The sequence below is a fragment of the Anas acuta genome, chromosome 22, assembly GCF_963932015.1.
Source record: "Anas acuta chromosome 22, bAnaAcu1.1, whole genome shotgun sequence".
Lineage (NCBI taxonomy): Eukaryota > Metazoa > Chordata > Aves > Anseriformes > Anatidae > Anas > Anas acuta.
Genome location: NC_089000.1, coordinates 5,328,741 through 5,353,007, shown reverse-complemented (window position 1 = coordinate 5,353,007; position 24,267 = coordinate 5,328,741). Strand labels below are relative to the sequence as shown.

The 24,267-nt window shown below is 41.5% G+C and overlaps 1 protein-coding gene across 9 annotated transcripts; it reads left to right on the top strand.

The window, feature by feature from the left end:
* The first annotated feature begins 1,277 nt into the window (after nucleotides 1-1,277).
* On the top strand, nucleotides 1,278-19,398 carry C22H1orf159 (chromosome 22 C1orf159 homolog). 9 transcript variants are annotated; one of them, XM_068658568.1, is made up of 14 exons: nucleotides 1,278-1,345; nucleotides 2,663-2,779; nucleotides 4,071-4,122; nucleotides 4,615-4,763; nucleotides 5,792-5,886; nucleotides 6,368-6,523; nucleotides 6,669-6,759; nucleotides 8,766-8,841; nucleotides 10,729-10,833; nucleotides 11,744-11,809; nucleotides 13,142-13,276; nucleotides 15,325-15,350; nucleotides 15,696-15,726; nucleotides 16,635-19,398. In XM_068658568.1, the coding sequence occupies exons 7-14, from the start codon at nucleotides 6,688-6,690 to the stop codon at nucleotides 16,730-16,732; spliced, it is 609 nt and encodes a 202-aa protein (XP_068514669.1). In that variant the 5' UTR covers nucleotides 1,278-1,345; nucleotides 2,663-2,779; nucleotides 4,071-4,122; nucleotides 4,615-4,763; nucleotides 5,792-5,886; nucleotides 6,368-6,523; nucleotides 6,669-6,687; the 3' UTR covers nucleotides 16,733-19,398. The 9 variants fall into 9 exon arrangements, with proteins under 9 accessions (XP_068514669.1, XP_068514668.1, XP_068514666.1 ...); XM_068658564.1 differs by lacking the exon at nucleotides 1,278-1,345 and adding an exon at nucleotides 1,386-1,540; XM_068658566.1 differs by lacking the exons at nucleotides 1,278-1,345; nucleotides 4,071-4,122 and adding an exon at nucleotides 1,386-1,540.
* Nucleotides 19,399-24,267: the final 4,869 nt, after the last annotated feature.

Sequence of the window (24,267 nt, the reverse complement as noted above, 5' to 3'; positions counted from 1 at the left end):
AAGAACAGAGAACAAACAAGTCTGTCTCCCCGCTGTCTGTCTCCCCCTCTTCATCTCTCTCAAGCAAGATGTACTGTATTATACCATAAATTCACACTTTGTGGGAGAAACACTAGAACCGTTGTAGCAAAAGTTAAGTGGAGGAGTTTTCCTGCTCATTCATTTGACCTTATTCTCAAGTAGTGCACTTCAGCCTTTCTTTGAGGTTCTAGGTTCTGTTCTGAATCATTGTACCTACTTTAAACAAACAAACAACAGTAAGTTGTGGTTCTTCTAAACTATCTAGATTACAGAATTTGTAAAGAATGTCATTTAGTTTTCATGTTTCAGCAGTTATATTAATATCCTGTAACTGAATATGAATGTAATTGGTAAATATTTTTATTCGTTATTACACTCAGGTAGCTTCTTAATGGAAAAATATTTTTATACAGCCCACAAATTTTCAAAGAGTTTTAATATTTTTGATTCTTTTATTAAAAAATAAAGTGATAGAATGATTTCTGTCCCCATTTGGCATCGCCTATAAGCTTTATAATTCAACCTTGTAACAAAACGTACTGTCCTGTCAGACTCAGAACAAATTGTAGTTCACTCTTCAAGAGCTCAGTAACTATCTCTGCAGGAAGCCTTAGATCAGGAGCACGGCTTTTATCTTGCCAGCTGTTTCAAGTTTTGAGCTTTGCCAGGTAGGCTCTGCCCTTTCTGCCCCATTTCAGCAGTAATTAGTCAGGGTGAGGCAGGACGATGATAGCAGCCTGCTGAGGTGGGCAGTGGGTGTCATCCTGGAAAATGAGCGTTGCCCTACGTTTCTCAAGGCTTCCTTGCAAGCCCAGTGCTTATCAGGAGGGTGTTATCAGGGTGATGCAAGGGGATGACATCAAGTCACTGGTGTGAGGTGGAGGGGCAGGGTTTGGCCATGCTGCAGCCTCTTTTTGTTCCTGTCCTGAGAAGTGCTTAATACAACATCTAATCGTTTTGTCACGATAACCCCTACTTAGTATAAGGCTCAAGGGGCGAGCAGACTAGCCCTTGCTTCTCACTTCAACACCTTTTCCCCCCAAAATTGACGTTTTTCGCCTCTGCTCAGCTCCTGAGCCACCTGCAGCCCCCCCCCCCCCCCCATCCCTCTGGGGCGTCTGCGTCGCCCAGCAACCCTCAAAATGGCCGCGGCCGCGCGGTGCACGCCGGGAGTTGTAGTTCCGGGACCTTCCCATTCCTTTGCCTTCTCCAGGCACAGGACTCGCTTTCCCATGAGGCACCGCGCGCCAGGGGAGCGGCGCCGGCGGAGGCGCTGCGGGAGTGGGCTGAAGGAGGGGATTTACCTGCGGGGAGGCGGACACAGGTAGGGCGCGGCGCGGGGCCTGCTGGGACTTGTAGTTCGGCGCGGCGAGCCCGCTCGCTGGGCAACAGCGCAGCGGGCCGGCGGAGGAACTACAACTCCCAGCGCGCCGCGAGAAGGAGCGGGCAGGGCGCCGCCTGAGGGCGGGGGGTACGAAAGGGAACCTGCCGCCGGTGCGCCCGGGGGTCGCCCCCTGAGGTGAGGGGACGGCGGGGGGCGATGAGGGGAGCCCCGGGGGCTCTGCCCAGCACTGTTGGGGGTCGGGGGAGGGCAGGTGGGGGGTGAGGAGGCGAGGGGGGAGGCCTCAGGCCCGCTGCCGGCACCGGGCGCCCCCCTGAGGGCCGCTGGGCGCCTCCTGCCCCCCGACCCCCGCCGCGTTAATTGGGGGGGGTGTTAATGAGCTAAGGCGGCGGGTGGTGTTTCTGGCGGTCTGGGGCTGTGGGAGGGTTTTGGGGGTGTTTGTTTGCGTGGGTAAAGACTCGAGACGGCTCTGAAATAGGTTGGTTAATTGGGCTGGTTTGGAGGGGGGAATTTGAGGGGGATTTGGTAATTTGGGGCCTCGAGCTGGTGGTGTGGCCAAGGGGGGCAGCGGCGCCCTGGTTGTGACAGGGAGGAGGTGACCGTCCCCCTGTATCTGCTGTGCTGAGGCCAAACCTCAGTGCTGGGCAGGCTCAGGTTGGAAATGAGGAGATGTTTCCACTCAAAAAGAGCAGTCAGGCATTGGGACAGCTTCCCCAGGCAGGTGGTGGCATCACCATCCCTGGGGGTGTCCAAGGAAAGGTTGGACGTGGTGCTTACGGTCACTGTTCCAGTGGGTGATATTGGTTAGGAGCGTGACGGTTGGACCAGCTGATCTTGAAGGTCTTTTCCCACCTTAATGACTCACGTTTCCAAAAGATCATCCCCTGCAGTGTGTGGCTACGCCATGGGCAACCAAATTACACCATGGGCAACCAAATTACACCCCTGTTCACCTCTGCTCACACTTCTTAAGACTTGTAACAGCAGGAGGTGTGACTGTGCGTTGACAGAGCAGCACATGTTGGCGTTAACTACCGTCTCCTCTAGGCGTGTTCCAGGCATGTAACTGCGTTTGAAGCAAAGCCTAGCTCAGAGCAGGTAACTTCATTGTCTTGTGCAGGTGTGTCGTCCTAATTGTTGGTTGCTGGCGCATTATACAAACATTTGGATGTAAGGGCAGGGACAGTAGGTCTTTTCACAGGTGTATGGTAAGGAAGCTGGAAAAACAAGTCCTGCTTCAGCTTTAATTTAGGAAAGATTGTTGTAAGCGCAACCCGCATCTGTTCTTCTACTGTGCAGGTTTATTGTGAAACACTTGCAGTGTCAATGAGAAATTAGCAGTCAGCCACACATTATCAGCCTGCAGCATTACCCGAGGAAGATGTGGTGTTCTAGAGCATGCCCCTGAAGGAGCTGGTAAGTGAGAGCTTAGGCTGCTTTGTGAGTCTGCATTTTGACTTTCCTAATGCTCTGCTGTTCTATCACAACTAATTCGAGGTCACATCAGAATTAAGAAGCACCATGGCAGTGCGATGAGGGTGATACTGGTTTAAACTCTGATTTGCTAAGTGAATTGTAAAGCCACCTGAAATTTAGGCAATGCATCTTTTTACTTCCTTTTTTTTCCCTTGTACTTGAAAAAATTGCCTTGCTCATACAAAGCTCCTGCAACATTTAACATGAGAGATACTGACAGTGCAACAGAGATAATAGATGCACAGCTGCATGTATGCAAGGTATAGACTTAAAGCTTAACTGAAGGACATCAGATTCCAGGAGTGGGAGGAAAAAATCACTGAGTATTTAGTATTCATCATGAATTGCTTTCATTTTTTAAAGGGCAACAAGAGGAAGAGTTTACTTAGTGAATCTTGACATGCTTAGCTTATGTGTATTGTGGCATTTCAGACGCGAGTTGACAGTGATTTGAGATTTCTTTCTAATGTGGAGCTCTGGTGTGAAATACTAGTTTTAATTAAAATGTCTGTGTTCTCATAACTGTTGGCATCTCAAGCATAAATACGTTCTAATTTGGGCTCCAGTTTGTGCATGACATTATCTTTTTTTTTTTTTTTTCCTCCTTACTCCAAAGAGAAAACACTACCAAACATAAAACATTCTCAGAGCTTGCAAATTGTTTTGCTGCAAGTGTTAGATCCCGATCAAACTCTTGTGCTTAATTTAAATACTCAAACCTCATCTGTCTCATTCGAGGCATGGTTAGTCTTCAGCGTGTACTGAACATCTTAGAGGCTCTAGGGTTTTTCACTTCCTAAAGTTAAAATTACGGTGAAATACATCATTCAGGTTGGCAATAAAGTGGTTCTGATTGACTTGTGGCTGGAAAGCAGTAAAATGGGTTGTTATTTCAGTGGTTTTGCAAGGGGAGAACAATTAACAGTACAAATCCCTACCTGAAGTTGCTTTCTTGTTTCAAAGTTCTGAGCTTGATTTATTCTTTGTGTAAGTCAGAAGCACTTTGCAGCCTTGCCAAGGTGCAGCACAATCGCTTTAGGAACACTAGATGTGTTTTTCATATTACTGCAAATAAAGAATATGGATGCTTAGAGCTGTCTGACACCTTTCACGGGCATTACCCTAAATGAAAAAGTAGCTGTCTAGCGTTACCTTCATGGCCTGAATTCTCCCTCTTTCAGACAGATGTTATTTATATATTATCTTAAGGGCTTGTAATTTTTCCTGGCAGAAAGCGAATCCAGCAGGATGTGAAGAAGTGGTTCTGGGACCTGGATTAAAATGTAAATTGAGCAAACCCAACATGAGTTTAATATGTTTGGGAGTTTGAAAGCAGTTTGTTCACGCCTGTCTTCCTTTTCCTGCATTCAAAGCTGGTTCAACAAACAATGTATATAGAAAGCTTAAATATTCTGTCTCTCACGGGGTAAAAAATTTGATTTGAGAGCAAATAGATCTCATGTCCTATTTCTCCTGGAACAGCTGCAGGACATGTGTTCTAGTTTGTTACAACCAGTAGTGGCTGTGAACAAATATCTGCCCGTAAATGCAGCAGGATTGTTGATTAGTATCTTAATTTATTTTCGGAATGGAAGTGTAACCAATATTGAACTCTTGCTGTGCAGCTATTTTAATTTACAAACAGGAGGATCGGGTGGCTAGTTTCCCAAATGCTTTCTTGTTTAGCATGACTTGCTCCTGAAAATGAGTGGTTTTTCTAGGTAACAAGAATATGCTTGTTTAAATAAATGTCTTTTTCATCTTTGTTCCTCTAGTATTTACAGATATTATAATAGCAATTGGGTATTGACAAAAATCCGTGCATAGCTTCCAAAACAATTTATCAGCAAAAGTCTTTACCGACTGTAACTATTTACCCCGGAGGGAGTCTTTCTCAACCAAGAAGCGGTATCTTACTTTGAAGGTGGGTTGTAGTGAACTGATAGGTAATCAGGCAAGCTTTTAAAATCCATCCATCCGTATGCAAATCCTCGAGATTGTTTTAATGTTACTCTGCGGGAATGCCTTGAAAAAACCCTCAAGTTGTGTTACTTAACTTTTACTGCAGTAGAAGGGCATAAAAAAAAAAAATCACCCCATTTTTTAAAAGGTTAAATGCACAAGTTAAGGTTGCACCCATGTAAGCTAAAACAGATTTATCCAGAGCATTTATATAAGTGCTCTTATACTGCCGTGCACAAGGAAAGCTCTCTGTCAAACTGGATGAGTGCAGCGCCTGCATCAGCAGTCATTTACTGAGTCATAAGTGGCTTCTGTTCTGCTGAAATGTGCTCAAGAAGAAAGTGTTGCCTTCAAAGCTCTCAGCTAGGTGTTCTCGGCTTCTGGAGGTGCGCGCTGTGCTCCAGAGAGGTTGTCTCCTTTCATCTGCTGAGATGAGTTCACTTTTTTGTTAAAACAGGTGTTTGCATTTGAGGTATCTTGTCACTTCGGGTATTGCTTCTTAAAAATATATATTTTCAGGCAGCATTTTGTGAACCTGACTGTAGGATAGATGTGTGTATCTCCATCCTTGCGATGTTTAAATCGAAAGGCATCGTGTCAGTGCAAGCTTTTCCTGCTCTCTTCAAATCCTCATTAGCTGGAGAAGTTACTTGTAACAGTAAAACTGGAGTGTGGCTTTCAGGATTTTCAGTCCTTGATCGTGAAGCTTTTAGCTGATTGCAGAGGATAATAAGGAGTTTTCCCACTGAGCTGGGCTAATCTTATTTTGAAGTTTAGGCACTGTGTGTTATACTTTAAGTGATTTTAAAAAAAGCTGAATGGAAATTAATCATAGGAACTGTTCAATGACTTCTTCAGCTAAACAGCTTGCCAAGGGTTACGATGCATATTTGAGAGTAATTTGAAATTCATCCACTGGATTTTTATGTGACAGAAATAGTGACAAATGTCAGTCTGTGAAATGACTCACTAAAGAGCTTTTCCCCACAGCTGAAGGCTGCCTTTCCTCTTATTACGCTCCAGAGAGAGGAAGTTGCCTGTCCCCTGTTTTATTTACAACAGGAAAGACTTTCTGAAGCTGCCAGGTATGCTAGCTGCGAGCACTGGGTGTGGTATCCAGCAGTGCATTGACCAGAGGCTGGGCAGGTGCTGCAGTGCTCAAGGAAGTGTCTGAACAATGCAGACCACACATGACATTGGTGCTCCTTAGCTTAGGAGAACAATTTCACAGGTGTGGGCCTTCTCCAGGTTGTGTGGAGTTATAGGTGGAAAGCAGAGGGGGAGCAAGGCTTGTAGCAGTGTTCTCTTCCACACTAAGGAGGTCTGCGTTCAGGCAGTTGAGAAATACTGCTTATTAGCAGACAGACTTCATTAATGCTTCATGGCTGTGCTGTCATGGGAAAAATTAATTGCGGTGTTGCCTTTTCAAAGTGGCGTGTGCTCCCTGTCCTGATACAAATCCATCACAGTTCAATGCTGCAGCCAGAGGAGGCTGTATCTGTGGGGAGGCTTATCAGTGGTGGTGCCAGGCAGTAACTGTTCTATTGCAATCACATTGATTTTCAGATCCTGGGTGTGGAACAGCCTCTGCGTGGCCCAGTTTGGAGCAGACTGATAAGGCTCCTTGTTCCTTAGCAACCGCAGTCTGCCATAGCCAGAAATCTGCCCTTCTGCAGCTGGAGGGAAAACTCTGAATGTCTCAAATCTGTGTCTTGAACCAAGGTAAGTCATCCCCCCCAGCATATTTAATTTAGAGGCCTTTGCAATCAAACAAAAGGAATGTGTTGGCAAAAGTTCCCTCGCAAAGGGAAAGCTTAACTTCTCTCATTAATAATTCATTCCAATTTCTTTCCTTGTTCTTGTGCAGACCTCTGTCTTTCCGGGGCATGGAGGTGCCATATGTCCTTCTCTTAACTAGGCTTGTAGCAGAAGTTGCCAGCAAATCTACTGAAAGTTCGGTAGGTACTTGATGTTTTTGTCGTGCTGGGAGCTATACGAACAGAAGGATCAGATTGCTTTCTCCTCACGTTGCAGTTTATGGAGGCATTCTGATTAAACAGAAATGAACTATACTAGCAGTCATTAACCGAAGCGTTTACACGGGGTGAATTTGCTATGAGGGCTGATTGCCTGCTAAAGCACTGAATTCATCCCAGTCATATGCTTGTAGGCTAACAGGGATGCAACTGGCAACGCTTCACACCATGGAAAAAAAAACAGCCTCATGATCGAGAAAACACTTGTCAAGCTGCTTGGTAGTTTTACTACAAATGCTTAAAAACATGGATACCAAAAAGTGAACTTTTCAATTGACTGAGGAGCTCTGAAGCCGATTTTGCTTCAAGCCACAGAAAAAGGTCAAATATAAAAAATTCTGCTTTCAGGAGAATCTGACCAGCAAAGTCTTAAGGTCTTAAGACTGTATTCTATAGGTCTTCTGGTTCTTTGCACTAGTCTACCTCCCCATGATGTGCTAACAGTGTGAAGTCAGCCTTCTAATTTCAGTTTTGACTGTCCCAACTGTTTCTCCTGGTAGCTTTGATCTTTGTCACCGCTGGATTTGATGGATTTTGCTGATTAGCAGAATAATTCTGACTGTTCCGGGTTGGGTACATGTAGGCTATTTATATGGGTGAATGTAGATCAGTTCTTGCTACTTCTGGCTGAGAATACTTCATCCTTTTTAAGACTGATTTGACTTACTGCATTCTTTAGTGGAATGTACCTACAAAACTTAAAGGCATAGGAGTCTTGTGGTTTATTTTGTACAAATTCAGAGGGAGGATATACCCAAGTCTTCACAGGATGGTAGTAATATCTGTCAAAAGAACCACTTTGTTTGTAACAACCATTTATCTCTAAGCTTCTGTCACAGCTTGTTGTAATTTGTAAATCATTTTGAAATTGGCTTTTATATAAAGAAACAACAGAAGTAAGCTCTACATGCCTTCAGGTTATGTGAAGTTACTCTTTTATGTTAAACGTTGAAGGAAGAAGCTTTTGCATCTATGCCGGATTGCTTTGCCTTATGTAGATGTTATCATCAGTTGTAATATAGGTGTTCAATAAAAAGCGTGTGTTTGCCAGTCATTTTGCCAATAGTATGTCCCTTGTTTGAGTTCACTTCTAAGCACGTCACATGTGAAATTTCAGCTCCTGCTTTCCTAATAGTATTGGCATCCTAACATTAATACAGCGTATTACTCTATATGTAAATCCACTGTAGTTTAAAGTCCTTGTAATGCTCTAAAGAAGTTTTGTGAGAAGAGATTTCAGTATAAAAGTAAAACTCTTCAACATTAAGTGGGAGGAGACATAATTAGTGTAGTTGCTCAGAGAATTTGTGCAAGTCTCTGGTCAACAAAGGGGAATTAGCATCATCGTCCCCTTTGTCTTCAACACAAGGGCAACTTGCTGGGTTATTGTGACCTGGGAAATATCTAAGTATCTTCAGCTCTTATATGTTACCAGAAGGTACAATGGTCTCATGTGATCAGCTACAATGGAAGTACTTCACCATGAGTATTTCTCTTGCTCTGCTGATTCCTACCAACCCTGTGTCCTAGTGATTGTTTCAGGGCTTGTTTCATCAGTGTAGCAACCACTGTGTCTGCAGAGAAATGATTTCTGAGCACATCTGCTAGGGCATCTGGTGCTGTGGGAAGGATAACTCCATGTCTGAACTGTGCTTCACTGAAGAATTTAGCAAATATATTTCTAAATCAGTTTTCTGAGGCTTTGTCCAAGGACAACAGTAGTCCATACATTTGTTTTTGAAGCGTTAGTTTGGGCAGCAGCTGCTGTGTCAAAATCAGCTTAATGGTGCATCTAGCTTGTTCTCTCATAATGCTGCTTAATGCCAAAGGAAAAATGCTTAGTTCCCTGTGTTCTCTGTAGATGGTCATTGAATAATTTTTGAGAAGTTGAGGACTGTGGGAAATGCGTTGTGATCTTTTTTCCTTAGGTTCCAGAAGCAGAATGTTGTGTGGATACGTTGGATTCGAACAGTTCCTGCCCAGTAACCAACCAGTGCAGTCCAGGTATAGTGTGTCATTGCTTAATTAAATTCCAGATTGTTTTTCACAGTTAAGACCAAAATCCAGCACCTGACTTTCTTGGTAGAAGAAAGAAAATAACTAGTTGAAGTTTCTGTTCCACTATATGTACAAGGTAATGCTGATCATGGCTCTCAAATGTTGTTCTCCTGTGGTAAGGAACATAGGTGGCTATTAATAAAGCTATATGCTTCATCTCTTTTTATTTAGCATGCAGTTGGCTTATGTAAGAGCTATTGGAAGCACTTAAAAGTCCATAAAATGGGCATAAAGAGCAAAACCGCTGTGATGTATGTAAGGGAGCGGTAAGAATAGTTTCAATGTTGTCTAGTTAGCACAGAATGCCTCGTTCTTCCTCGTATAATTGAAGTAGAGGCTTTTCTTCCTAAATGGAGTTTAAGCCTTTTTGTCATTCTTCAGCAATAGCAGAAGGATGATCTTTTTTTAATACTACTTTGTTTAAAATTGGAGTGTAAAAGCAGGAAAAGGGCTTCAGAGCCCACAGTAACGAGAGTTAGTGATTTAAAAACTGGGACACGTTTCTGGGTTCAGTCGTTTCCTTGTGAAGGTTGTTAAAGCATTTTAAGCCTGTCTAATTTTGCTGCCTTGTTAGCTTTAACTGTTGCTTCATTACTGCATTCATTTCTGTTCCTAAATGATTTTAGACATGGCATAAACAATTGCCTCCAAGTTACGGGAATGCATTCTCTTAAGTCTTACTGTAAACTGATAACCTACCAAAATCTTTGGTGTCAGATAAGGGCCTTGGTGCTTCCTTCCTATTACTGTAGAAAGTCTTTGCCCTTATATCGGGTCTGTTTGTGTTTAGATTAAATGTCAGATGTAATTTATTACTGTGGGCATCAAATGTGCCGCTTCCCTCTAAGGAAAATGTAGTAGCAGAGCTGTTTTCAAATCAGCACCTTACTAATGGTTTGCTTTATGGGATAATTGATACCGGTTTGGCTCAAGGCTCTAGAGAACTGGATTTTAGCCAGCACAGTAAGTTTTTTGCTCTAAAATGTAGACTGTAATATGATCTAGTTGGAATATCTTTCTAATCTTCATGTCTTGAGTCTAAGCCTCAAGTGAAACCACCACAGCTTTATTTTATTAAGTGAAGTTGTTATTGAAGATGTGCCCTAACTTTTTTTCTTATCAAAGAGGTAGCAATACGTGCATTTAAACAGAAATTGAGAGACTGGAACACGGAAGACACTGAAGATGAAAGTTTAACCAGTTTCCAGCCTATATTGTAGGGTAACTGATATAAAACACTCACCATCCGTCACAGAATAGTTTAAACAGGCTTAGGTTCTTCTTAAAGTGAAACAATTAGCACAATACTAGAGAACACTGAGGCACAGGAGAGATAGCATCACGTGTCTTTAGTTTGACACTTTTCAGTTGATTGATTATGGGAACGGCAGCTTCTTTCATCCAAGTGTACTTTCCTTAGCATCTTTGTCCCTGCCTACTTCAGTTTTTGCTCCTGTATATGACAATTAAGTTCTGTTTCAACAGTGTATGACCTCTGAAAATAAACATAAGTGATGCTTTTTTTTAGTGTTAAACACAGTGTTTTTCTCAAAGCTAACACGCATGAAGCAGTGAAAGGAGCTATGTTCAAATTGCCTTCTGGGAAGTTTTGTTTTTGCTTGTAACTTTCTCCATTTTGCCCCTTAAATGGTTATGTCTCTTCTGGAATAAACGCTTTAAAATGAAACCTCTGAACTTGTGTAGCTGGAGATGTTCGTAACTGGCAGACTAAGCTGGTGGAATTTCTGTCACTTCGACCTCTCTCTAAAGCTCAGGAAATATCTCTGCTGCTTTTGTTGTTTTCAAGCATCTGTACGCTTTGTTCTTATGCAGGTTGTTACAGACGGTGGAACGAGGATGGGAGTAGCAGCTGCATTAAGTGCAAAAATGAAACTCTTCCTGTTGCATCTGCTCACAATCTGACTGATTGCAGAAATGGTGAGTCACTTATCCCATTATTTTGATGGGTGTCTTTTGGTACTGAGGTCTCTTCTTGCATGTGTTGTCCAAAAAAGCTGTTCAAGAAGACATCAAGTGTTGCAAAGTCTTCCCCCTGACCTCTCCCTTTGGAAAAGGATTAATTTTCAGAGTCCTAATGCACTTCGGAGGCTTTGAACCTATAAATATACACCTATATAAAACCTATAGAAGCTTTGGAATTCAACTGTCAGAAACCATTCAGTCTGGTGGAACCATTCCAGAATCTAGAAGAAAAGTCAAAAATCTTTTTATATTAGGCTACCTCATCTGTGAAATTGAATGCAACATCTTAAGAAAATAAAAAAGGATAATTAGGCCCCATGTAAGCTCTTAAAATAAAGTCCATAACATCAAAATGATTAAAGTTACAAGCTAGGACCTGTATCAAATAAATACAGTGAACACTGAATTCTGTGCATGCTTTAATCTCTGCTGTCAGAAAAAGGCATTTGCTGTAGGCGTTTGCTAGGGACTTTTCCAGAGAACAAAATAGCTCAGGCAGTACTTGAGCTCCTTGAAAAATCTATATTGAGAAGGCCAGATTCGTTTTGTACGTGTGGTTTTTGAGAGGTGAGATCTGTTCAACTCCTCCGAAATTTTTTTAGTGCAAGAGACAAGAAACTTGATCTAAGCCGCTGAGAAATGCACCAATGAATTATTCTCTTTGGACAAATGATGAGTATGATGATGCCCATTTACTTTCTTGGAATTCTTAAAGGTGATGTTAAGAATGTTTGCTTTTTAATGGGAGAAGTCAGGATTCTTGTACAATTTCAAATAATTACTGAGAAATATAATAGCCTTTCACTAAGTTTTTCAACAAATATGTAGCTTTTAGCAGATTTTACTTGAATTTTTTTTATTACAGCTGGTATCAGAGGGATGAATTTCCAAATGAATATAAGCACCGTAACTCCTTTCATGCAGAACATAGGTGAGTGGCTAGAAATAATGATCAGATGCAGGCTTCATAATTATTCACTGCATACCAGTACTTCCATGACATGGCTTTTGGAACAAGTTGTAAAATACTTACTTCTGTAGGACAGGTTTTATTCCAAAGGTGGCAGCCATTCTTGCTTGTTCTGCCTTGCTTTCAACAAGAATCTTTTATTAAGTTTTAAAGCTCAATTTTGAAGTAACTGTATTTTACTGTATGTTCTTTCATCCTGTCCTAGTGATTTTTCAAGAGACTTTCTGGTACAGATTGAGATGGTTATTTATGAAACCCTGTGACTTGAATTTTGAAGCTTATGCGGCAATTTGTTGTCTAATCCCTAAAAGAAACATGTAACACCTGTTAAGTGTCTAAAAAAAAAATGATTAGCCTTTCTCTAGATTGATTTTTGTTTTTTAATCATTGCTGACCAGTCACTTTTACTTAGTCTCCTAAAAATACTTCAACACGGGTAAAAAATAATGCAGGTTAGGAATATTTTAGATATCCTACTGAAATGTGCAATGCTGCTATGTGATGCCAAATGATTTGCTATTATAGGGTGGGTGCTTACAACCAGTGCTCTTAAAAAGGAAAGCTAAACAGCCATGTCAAACTTGGGTGCTGCTGATCCCTTTCAAATATTTGTCCTGTAATGTGCATATACTTGAAGCATTTATTGCTGTTTAGACTGGACTTCTCAAGCAGAGCTTGTCTGAGATCTGTTTTTCCAGTTTGTCTGCAACAAGATCATTAGCAACTTTTTTTCCTAAAATACGTGCTCTTTTATATCATAACCTTAAATAAACCAACAGTGAAATATATAGGCATTTTTGGAGGTAGGAAAGGGGGGATAGAGGTAGAGGGGAGCACCTCTTGCTCCTGTCTGCCTCTTTGAGATAGTTTCTATATCAGTCATTTGTGGAACACACAATGCTGTGTGTACTGTACTGCTTGTGTAATGTCTGTTGACAAGTTCTGTCTTTATTCCTTTAGTGAAGTCCCCTAAAATAACAATAGTAGTGTTGAGTGCCTGCTAGCAGTGGTTGTGGAAGTTACATAAAAGAAAAAGAATAATGGATTAAAAATATGTCTGTCTTCAGGAAAGTAAAGACTAAGACACTTTTGGGGTTGGAATGAGTCTGGGGAAATTGTTCATATAATGAAATTAGCATTGGATGTTTCAGTGAGATCTGTCTTTATTTAAAGAAAAAAACTACACCACCTCTTCTGTAAATGTGAAGAAGTTGATCTGTATCTTCTGCTAAACTCTATTGTTAGAACAGATTTCTAGTGAGTAACAGTCTTTCGTCTTTTTTTTTTTTTCAGGGGGCCCAGAAGTGGCAGCCTCTCTCATCTTAGGGACATTTTTCATCAGTTTATTCCTGATTCTGTCTGTTGCTTCTTTCTTCTACCTCAAACGTGCCAATAAGCTTCCTAATGTTTTCTACAGAAGAAACAAAGGTAAAATGCCTCTAAGTAATTGTGTAGTTCATCTCAACTGTTCTGACCTTTGTTTGGTTTCTTAAAGTTAAAGCACTGACGTGAAGTTTAAGGGGTTTTTAACCTATATAGCTACTATCATCTCTTGTTTATCTAAAACAATGTTAACTAATGAAACATTTTTCTTGCTATGTGCTTACAATAGCGTTATGTTTTCGTTGCAATGCAGAGGACGTCTGTTCTCAGTCTAAGCATGCTTAGGTGCATATTAGACAGTATCTCTCACTAGCCTAGGTGTTTCTGTAGCTTTCAAAGATTTGCTGGAGTACTATACTTGACATTAGTTGTCACTGAATGCTAGGTATCTGATTTTAAAAAAGATATCTAGGCTTCTTGCTTAGAGGGCATTTTCAGACAACTTGTGCATTTCAAGACACAAGATGTCAGACAGGTATAAAGCCTCACAAAAAGCTGTTTCCTCTTGATTTAGAGCAAAGGAAACTGTAGCACTGAAGGGTATCATATTTACCAGAGATGTGTCAGCAGCAGGAGAAAGGGAGTGGAGTTAGAGGTTCCCTGTTATTGCACTACTCAGTCAACTGTGTTTGCCCTCTCAATGCAGGATCTCCTGGGACTTGGAAAGGCAACTGCCTGACGTGTTGGGTTTTTGTCTTTCTTTTTTTTGAAGTAGACACCCAGAGCTCTTCTCTTTTTAATGTGATTTATTCTTCATTTCTTTAGTTCATGTAACTGAGAAATGAAGCCATGTAACTAAAATGCAAACAGCTGAATTCTTTGTGCCAAAGTGATTTCAGAATAGATAGGGAAAGAACACCTGGGGTGTTCTTAGCCATAGGGCAGTAAGATTTTTATGCAGACGATTAGCTTTTTCAAATGCTTCAGTTTTAGTGAAGTGGTTCTGTGTCTCCACACTCGTTTGGTCTTCAGTTCCTGCTAGCTGGTGAGCAAATCCTGCAGAAGGTGACGTCTGCATTTTGCCTGGTGTTTTGAATGAAACTGAGGCTCATTTGAGTGTCCACCTCACTCCTTCTACTCAATTTCTTTGAATCATTCCTATGACAACCTCCATCACTGCATTTGCTGTGTTAGAGCTCCTTCTGTTGAACAGAAAGCTGTTTACTGGTTAGGTGTACTAAACACAGACCTCCTGTAATTTTCATTGATGTCTTGCACGACAAGTCCAAGCTTTCCTATTCAATAGAAATCTTTTTAAAAAGAGGGGAAAAAGATGGATGGAGCAATCAATTCTGTTGTTTGGCTAAGAATGTTGCATCTAGCCCTAGCAACCTAGTGGCATGCCACTGTGGTGTTGCTTCATGTAGAAGTATGCAGCAGTAGATACCTAACGTCTGAATTGATCAGTGCTACAGGAGCTGCCAGTATCCTACCGACTGCCAAATTGAAACCTCTAGGTTGCTTTTGCATGTGTCTTCAAGTAAACTTAGCTGGGACAAGATTCTCCATCAGTTTTTAAGTGTGACAGCAGAGCTCTGAGGCTTCAGTGATACTGACTTCCTCGTTTTGTATTGATAGTTCACTTTGGTCCAGCAGGTTAAAGCATTCACATCCTTTTTTGAAGGAGAAGCATTAGAAATATTTATCTGGCTTGTTAACACATCAGCTTTCATTCTGTCTAGGCAATTATTACCATGTGCCCCATAAAGGTAGCAATCTCTTGTAGAAAAGGGCTGTATCTTTCACTGCTCAATCACTTTTTACATTCTTTTTCTGGTAGCTGTCTCAAGGTGCTTTTTATTCCTACTGAAGCTTCTTCATATTGAAGAGATACTGCTGTGGTTACTTTCTTAAAAAGCAAAACAAGTCGTTCTTGGAGACCTTTGCAGCCCTTTATTTCGAATCTTGAAAAGAGTCCTACAGACAATGTATCATACTAATGGGATTTCTGAATGTTCTGATCTGTTTTGGTGGTCTTTGATTTAAAAAAGTATTGTCACAATAGAACTATTCTGTTGAAGACGTATATTTTTAAAAAACTAGCAAGTCTAGCCTTCTAGATTAATGATGGTTAGTCTGTCTTTCTCTTTCAGCATCTGTTCTCCAGCCTAGTGAAACAGTAAGTAAATTCTCTCCTTCCGATGAGAACAAGCAAACATAAGACATCGAGTAAACATTAAGGTGAAGTTGCAACAATTCATTAAGGAGCAGTTGCAACAATTCATTAAGGAGCTACATAATCTGATGTATGAGAAACGAGCGAAAATGAGATGGTTGGGGTAACTGGGAAAAAGTGTGAAAGATGAATATTTACCATATGGATTCTGTTGAGATACTTTCTCCAAGAAAGACTATGAAAACAGTAAATATTGTTAGAACCTTAAAATTTCCTGTATATTTTTTTTGAATAAAAGACTGAATAATAAGGTGCTTTCTTTGACATGATCATTCTTCTGTTATGCAGGCATCTATGATACCTCCCCCTACTTCTTCAGGTGAGGAATTGTTCTCTGGGGCATGCTGCTATAAATATTTTACCTTTTAGCTTCCCTTTTGTGCGTTTCATTACTGAAAAGCAGGCAAACTGTGTCAAAATAATATGCTAAGAATGATATGCTTTTTACAGCAGGTGAAAGTGATTACTTGTAAGGCCTCATATAGAACTGTGGACTCTGTTGGGAGCACAGAAACCAAATGAAGAATATCCATATCTTTTTGATGGGATTTATTGCTTTAATTAATGTAGGCATACAGTACTGATGGAGTACTTTACTTTAAAATAGAACTTCAACTTCTCAATTCTAAGAAAAGAAGTCTTACAAGTAGATGAAAAAATACTTTTCAAAGAGTATTGCAGTCTGGGACTCATTTTCAGGATTGGAATCTTCTTCACAATGCCAGGCTGGTACATTTTCAGGCTCACTGATTTGAAGCACATCAATTTCTTGAAACAAGCGACACAGACTGTTTAGAATATACCATTTTTTTTGTGTTTGTGGCATGTGGGTTGTTTGTTCTCTTTGAGAAGGTAAGTTTCTAATAAGCATGGGACTTTGTAAGGAATATATTTCTGCCTGAAAAATTAAACAGTAGCTTGTCTCAGTCTTCTTCCCAAGTCTCCATAATTTCAACCAATAAATATTACTGGGAAGTTCATGCTCTAATGTACTGTTTTAGACCAGATCTTCATAATCCAATAGCAAAAAAAAAAAATAGCTTTTTGGTGGATTTCTATTTGTGTTGCTTTTAGGTTTGTCTTTTGTTTTTCTTTTTAAGGCGCAGAATGACTTTAGCCAACTTTAGCCACGCAGGAATTGTTGGATGGCATGTGGTGGTATGAATTAGTGATAAAGGCATGCTTTTGCAGCAGGTGCTAATGATGTTTCTGTGCCCACTGTTTCAGTTCGGAAGCCACGATATGTCAGACGAGAACGGTCGCTAGTGACGTCTGCATCTGCTGCTATCATCTCTTCTTCTGAAACCAGGGTCAGCAATGTGTAGCATTCATTCTTGACTGAGGACTTTATAACTGCTCACAGTGTCGAGAAGAAACTCTACTGAATCTACTGAAGTGCCAGGAAAATATCGCAAGCAGCTGACCTAAACGGAAGCCAAATTACTGTGTCGAAGGGTTTGTGCCAAATGTTAACAGAGAAATGAACTAACGCAAAGATACCGAAGGCAGGATACATCCAGTTCTGTGAACTGCTTTGGTGATCTTGAAATGCACTATTCCAGCTCTGTGGTTTCATTTGTCTCCCACAGATGCTATGTTTAATCTTTAAAGAATCTGTCTGTCTTTTGGTACGCTTTCAGTTTTGGCAAGTTCTTCCCGTGTTGTGATGTGTTCTGTGTCCCCAGAGCTGAATGTCTCGGTGCTGCAGGCCAACACAAAATACTGGGAGTACTCAAGGATATGGAGCTGTTTGAAGGACCTACTTGTAACAGTTAACACTAAGTGCCACTGCTTTGATGTTTTAGGACAATATAACAATACTTAACGTGCAGTATCTTTTTGAAGCAAAAAAAAAAAAAAAAAAGGCCTTCTGGAGCATCTTCTTCAGCCTATGACGTAGCTGACCCTGGTTTTTAACTGTGACTATAGACCTGCTATCCAGATCCTGTTGTCCTTGATACTTCTGAAAGCTGTGGTTGGTATAGGCCTGTCCCTACAAATTCTCACACTTTGGAGGGTTTTCAGATGACTTCAGCTAAAATAAGGACTAATAGAATAAAAAAAACATTTGCTATGGCTTTGTAACCAATAGGCTGCTATGCCTGTCCTGCAAAGACCGTCTCCACTAATTTACTTCCTTCAACACAGCAGTCAAAGGGAAACCAAAAGTCCTGCAGGGTATCTGTGTAGCTATTAGACACGTCACTGAGTATCAAGATGAGCTGGAGAAGCCAGGTGAATTTCTCCCGATGCAATAAGGGGTTTCTTTTGTCAAGCCCTATGTTAACATGCCTGACATCTGCAGGCCAGCACCTTATGGCAGAGTCCTTGTTTAAAGTGCCAGCCTAAGCAGCCCCCGGTCTCAGGTGCTTGTTCTTGCCCATCTTATGCCAGCTGAGTAGCCATTTGATCAGGAAATTGAAGGAGCTATAAAATAACTTTCTTGGCTAGGTTCTCTCACCAAATTGGTTCCTGGCATGGTTGAAGCTGTTGCCATGTGAACGCTTATATCAGCACAATGGGCACAGTGGTATGGGCATGGGAGTGGGTGACTGGGGAATGACTGAAAAACCTGAGGTTGCTAAATTGGTTGAAGCATTGCTGCTACCATATGGGAAACGATTTCTAAGCAGCTTGTGCATTCCCACCTACCTGTGTTGCCTGTCTTGGTGTAGCAGGAGCTCTGTTATGGGTCGGTACTCCTAAAATAAATTATTTTGAAGCTTTTCACCATCAGCCACTGGCATGAACATAATGGTCAGGAACTGGAACAGTCAGTTCTCTTCAGAAAATGCGAACAGAACTGTCTTAAGCTGATGTGATACCCATATGGAGAGTGCAAACCTTGTGATCCAGTTCCTTCTATCTGAGGTTGAAAGCTTATTCAAAGACAGAGGAACAGAACTGGGATGGGCAGGGATATGTATTGTATTAGACCTGTTTTTGTATAAATTTCTGTGCTGTTGTATGTACGGGCAGAGATGCAAGTACAAGGTAACGAGAGCTCTTGTAGCATCAAACAAGCTAGGACAAAGACTGGGGATAAAGAACAAACCATGAGGAGGCACCCCACCCCAAAGGAAGCAAGGGGTGAACAAATAAAATACCAACCAACCCTGAATTACTGCATGGAGAAACCGAAGATCACCTTTCTGTCACAATGATGTTATCAAGCTTTTTGTTCTACTGGGCAAAACTAAAGAGAGCAGACAATGCCAGTTGAGACACTTGGCTTTCAATACGAAATGTGCTTAGAGTTCCTATGTTCCCAGTTCAGGAAGTGGCAGTTCTGTCTCTAATTTTGATGTCTTTTTTATCTTTGTGCTGCTGAGATTTTTCCACAGGTAGAAATTGTTTGGAGGTCATAGGTTTTTTCTTGAACTTAGTTGCTGAATATTTTCTTAACCTTTAAGGAAAAGGAGTAACTATGCAAATAATACAATGCCAAGAAACTGCACCTTTTGAAAGCAGGGAGGTTCTGCTTGCAAATCTGTCAATGATCGTGCATCCTTGTATTGCTTAGTTGCTAAAGTATTCTTTCTCCACATAAATTATTGAAGGATCATTCATGTCATTGTACTGTCTGAGCTCTATCTTACCATCAAGTGTGTATTGCAACTGAGTTCAATGTCAAGTGTCTAATGCTCTAACTTCTGTGTGGTCATGTCTTTCCCTAATGATAGCATCTCTTCCCCTGTTTGTATTCCTTCCTCCAGCAAACTCCTTAAATGCAGCAGATAAACTTCACCATTTTTTGTTTGTTTCAGGAACTTTTCGGCTTTTGGTTTTGCTGTCTGACTGTCTGATGCAGTGGACTTGTGATCTAAATAGTTTTTTACTTATTTGCACTGTCAATTTAAATATATGATGTGTTTTGGTTTCCGTCTCCCTCCAAAATAACATATAAAATTGGCTTTAACGAACCCTGATATTTAATGTATTTGTGTATTTTTAAATTGTGCCAAAATAAACATCTTTTGAGCTTTTGTAATGACTGTGCAGGTCACTTGTTTCCTTTTCAAGCACAAAATGAAGGGAGCAAAATTAGCACCTAAAGCAGATCATTGTTTCAGCTCATATGGCGTGTTACCTCCACCAGAACTGAAACTTCAAATACCAAAAAAGGGAGAGGTGAGTCTGAATGATCCTGCCCAGTCCTACAGTAGGATAGCCAGGCTGTTCATCTGCAGCTCGTCTCTTTGCACCTTGAAGTAATATTTTGAGCAAGTATTTGTAATGGTATATAACAACATGACAAAAGCAACTCATAATAATTACCTGTAGTATGCCAAAGGAACTCTTCAGCAGAGAAGGCAGCTTTAGTAAATGACTGATTATTTTTTTTTTTTGATGCTGAATATTTAAGAACACTGACAGATAGCAGGTGCAGCAAGAAGGGTCTAAAAGAGAAGGCTACTAAACAGTGCCAAACGTACCAGAAGCTGAGATCATCAAGATAATAACTTATGAATTGAAGGGAAGGTGATGGGTTTGGGGATTCTTGGTCTTCCACATCTTTGCTTTGGAAAAAAGTGTTAGTTATTCCTTCCTCTTCCTTCCCCTTCCCTCCTTGGGTACTTGGTACTGTTGTTGGGCTTCTTTTACTTCCTTACTTTTCATACTAACGTATCTTGTGCTCTTAACTGCAGTTGCCAAAACAATCTGCAACAACAAGAGCTGAGCCAAAGGAAACCGGGATGCCGAGCCGTACAGCCTGAAACACGGGTAGTTAAATTTGGCAACCCTCTTTTTCCCTCGCAAAACGAGTCGAGTAGCCTCACGCGTGAGAAAGATGCTGCTTTTAGTGAGGCATGCTGATGGGGAAGGCTAAGCCAAGTGCTTTAATGACTACTGTGCGTGCACTATGAAAAGTCTAATAAGCCTGGTTGTCAGAGCCAAGGTGACAGCGTAACACACGAGGAGAAATTGACCTGGAAAATTGTCCCAGTGGGAGAGGAAGGCTTGAAAGTGGATTTGTCAGCTAAATGGACTCTGACCACCATGCACACCAAAATATAGCAGCCTTTGGGAAGAGGCAGTACTGAGTGTCCTTGCCTCTGTGCCATTAGTCACCTGGCTGCATCCGATAGATGAAATTGGCAGTAAGTGAACTGGGGAGAACCGTAAGTGGCTGTACAGCAACAGGGAACAATTCGAGGCACATTTTGCACACCTGAGAGGAGCTGTCTCTCAGATGCGACACTGTCTGAAGGTGAGTGCGCCACAGATGGAAGGCTGTGGCAATCATTTCTCAAAATCAGAAGTCTAAAACCTCGGGTTTCATTAGAAACCTGATACCCAGCTATAAACCCTCCAGCAGGCTGGTGTCATGTGCACGAAGAATGAAACGGGATGACATTGTATACAGATACTCTGAAGTATTTAGTCATACAGCTGATATGTACGAACTGTATGAAGTATGTTAAATTAAGCGATAACACCATGTACAAACAGAATAACTTAGGTCCAACCCACATTCATTTAGGTATTAACCAAATCTAATGGAATTTGTCCTGAGGTTTCTTCTTGTATCTTCCAATACTTTTTTTTTTCTTCTCCTTCACTGGAAATGCACCTGGGGCCATGGGATCAAGCCTGTAACTTTGTGTGAATAAGTTTTGAAGGCTAAAAGCTTTTAAACCACAGAAGAAATAGAAGGGGAGTGGGGGGAAAATAGCGTGGGTGGGTGGTGAGATGGGGCTTAGGTGCTAATTGGGGAAAAACGAAGAAAATTTTTGCACTCTTTGTCCTTCTACGGTTACACAGGATGTGGTCTGACTTGCGTGGGCAAAGAGAATGTAAGAGTGAGAAAGAATGCTTCAATTGCCACAAAAACTTGAGCCTCTTCACTTGAGATCTGCAGATATCTGGGTGGTGAGATCCAGCTGCGTGTGACTGTGTGGAAACGCTGTCTGCTACAAATGGCTGAGCTTAGCAGGAAAGCGGAGCTCTGCTGTGGCAAGACAGTGCCTGCAATGATGTGATAGTAGCTTCAATTAAAAAAAAATAAAATCTGGTCCAAGTGCAACTTTTTAATTTGGTTCTGTTATTTTACGTTATTTGAAGGAACACTCAAGATATAGTCACTATCTGACGTGTGCTTGTGCTGCTCTTGCCACCAGCACAACTTGACACGTCTAGAAGCTGCTTTGCATTTTTGTCATTTATTTTTAATGCTTCCTGGTGAGGAAAAAAGGTGAAATGATATAGTGTTTGTTATTTTAATAGCCTTGCCATATTTTTATTGTGAGCACTATTCACATAATCACATCTCTTTTTTTTTTTTTTTCAGGTGATTTCTGTTCCTTTGGCAAAGCGTTAAAAGTATTTTAAAACCACAATTTCAATAACAAGTGATGCAGCTCCGAGGTATTTGCTGCAGATGATTAGGTCTTTATCATTTAGGTGACTGTAGCAGGACTAATATGGACGGGTTTAGGCGTTAGATCTGTCATACTCATTTCAGGATGGCTGTCGTTTATAAATAAGTCATCTGTTTTGTTGCAGTTTGACATCCATCGGAGTAGAATATTCTCTTCTGCTTCTCAATCCCCATCCCCGCAGGAATGCCGTCAACTGGAGTGGAGTGTTTGGCTTCCTAAAACACTCGGGCTCTTCCAAAACATTGTAGTGTAGTTCATCAGCTCGTCAAGTTACTGTGACTTGATGTCAGTGCTCGTAAAACTTTGTCTCTGAATTCCTGATGGCAATTACTCCCCTTCAAATGCCAACACGGAGCTGTTCTTTCCTAGAGCATGATCCCTTCTTGCAAACTTAAGCCTCATTCTGCTACTTTCTCCCTGTGATCTCGATTGTGTTCATGCTTCGGGTCCCCAGCATACAGCCAACATTTGCACCCACTCCTTACGATATGAAGAATTCTTAGACGTAAGTGAAATCTGAGCCTTTTAGTGGGGATAAGAGAAAGGGAGAACCAGAAAGAGTCCATTTTAAATACGTGTGCATGTTTGTAAACTGATGCTAACTTTAAATGGTGCTTGAACAATTTTTGGCAGAGCTTAAAAAAAAACTGCAGAAATATTTTTAGTGGTAATTATGCTGAAGGTAACAATTTGGGAATAGGTTAACTGTGGAGGTAGATCTTGTTTGCGTTCAACTTGATGAATTACATAATGAACAGCTGCTGAATAATGTATTGAGGAGTTAGTCATAAGAGTTGTGTTCAGGACCTTGGCTGGCTGAGGGCACTTGCCATTAGATATTAGGGAAATTTTTAGGGAAAAAAAAAGCTTTTCATCAGCACCTGCTGCTGATTCAAGTAAAACCCAAACCACTGCTGACTGCGGGCTTGTGCTGCCTGATGTTGGGTGTGAAAGGAGCGTGCCAGTCCACTTCCACTCAGGCCTCCAGGTCTGGGATGTTTTGGGTTGATATTGCCACCGTGTGCCAAACTGCAGGTGCTTCTGTTGAACCTTTCTGGCTTGATGTTCTTCTCTCCCATGCCCCAACCTACCTGTTCTGTGCCATAACTCCAGCAACCCTTGCCAAATGACACCGAAATACACCTTGAGGTTATTCCATCCTCAGAAACGGGAGCTGTGTTACGTGGCAGCAGCTGTGTGTGTTCTCTTCTGCTTGCTATAATTTGTCCAAAAGGAGGACAGCAGTTTTTTTTTCTTCAGGCCAGGCCCCGTTCGAGTGAAACAGATGGAAGTCTAAAACAACTCGTAGACAAATGAATCACGCGGCGCAGCAAAGGGCTGCCTCGGATTTTGGAAGCATGGCAAACGGATGAGATAATGCTCGTAAACATGTAGTAGTCGATGTAAGGTATATATCCTCCGTAGTAAAGCCATCAGTTTTGTGTGTTAGGCTTCCAGAAAAACGGGGTGTGTTTAAATGCTCCTGCCTCGGAGCCAACGTGATATTACAGGGCTGCGTCAGGGAGAATTTGGTGTCGTGGCTCCATCACGCAGGGACTCGGTGCTCTACCAGGTAGGGTTTTTTTTTTCCTTTGGCTTTTTGAATTTTTATCCTGGCTTCTTCCAGTTGTGCTGCAGCTAACAAACAGCACAGGTAAATGAAAATGAACATCTCCCGAAACCCATAAAATAGTTTCTGTGAGATGGGAACACACTAGCTGGTGTTATAGCACATTTCCCTTCCCCACCCAAGCCACAGATCTTTTCCCTGTATTGCATCCTAACACTGTCTGTATCCTAAGTCACCCCCGGCAGTATTTCACCAGTACAGTTGGCATCGTAGCAGATCGAGAGGCAGATGCTCTCAGCTAGCAGGGCTGGTGCTCAGCAGGAGCAGCCATTTCCTCTCCTGTGCCTGAGCTGAGCTTAGGATGGGTATTTTCGGGAGACACTGCTCACTTCTGGTCCCACTGCTTCGGGTAAGGAGCATGAAGAAGGTAGAAGATGAGGAAAAACAGAGATAAAAGATAAGATTCCCCCCTCAACAGCATTTTTTTTTCTTCAGATGAAGAGAAAAGCAAGTACAGATTTCCTGTCACTATTATCACAGGCTATGCTGGCGGGTACATGGTTACTTTCAAAAATAATCACTAGTAGGGAAGAGCAGCATGTGAATGCTCTGTGGTGTTGACCATGATGCACTCCCTTTGATTTTAAAGGGAAATAAAACCCCTGAGCTTCTGCTTTTAGGCCTTAGCTGATGGGGTGGGTGTTTTATTTTCCTTTTTTTTTTTTCCTCTAGTTTGAATTTGGAAATTTGAATGATGACTCTTGTCCAGGAAGGCATTTTTGTGTATTTTTTCAATTTGTGCCAGATATTACCCTGCTGCAGACTAATACAGTCCCACCGAGAGAGGCTTGGGAGAACAGATGCTTGTAATCCGCCCGTTCTGCTCTCTGTAGCACGCTGCTGCCCT

Excerpts from the sequence above, each read along its gene's own strand:
- C22H1orf159 (XM_068658565.1), top strand. The coding sequence starts at position 6,688 with ATGGAGGTGCCATATGTCCTTCTCTTAACTAGGCTTGTAGCAGAAGTT. Across the intron at positions 6,760-8,765 it reads GCAAATCTACTGAAAGTTCG|GTTCCAGAAGCAGAATGTTG; the intron begins GTAGGTACTTGA and ends TTTTTTCCTTAG. Across the intron at positions 15,351-15,695 it reads TTCTCCAGCCTAGTGAAACA|GCATCTATGATACCTCCCCC; the intron begins GTAAGTAAATTC and ends TCTGTTATGCAG.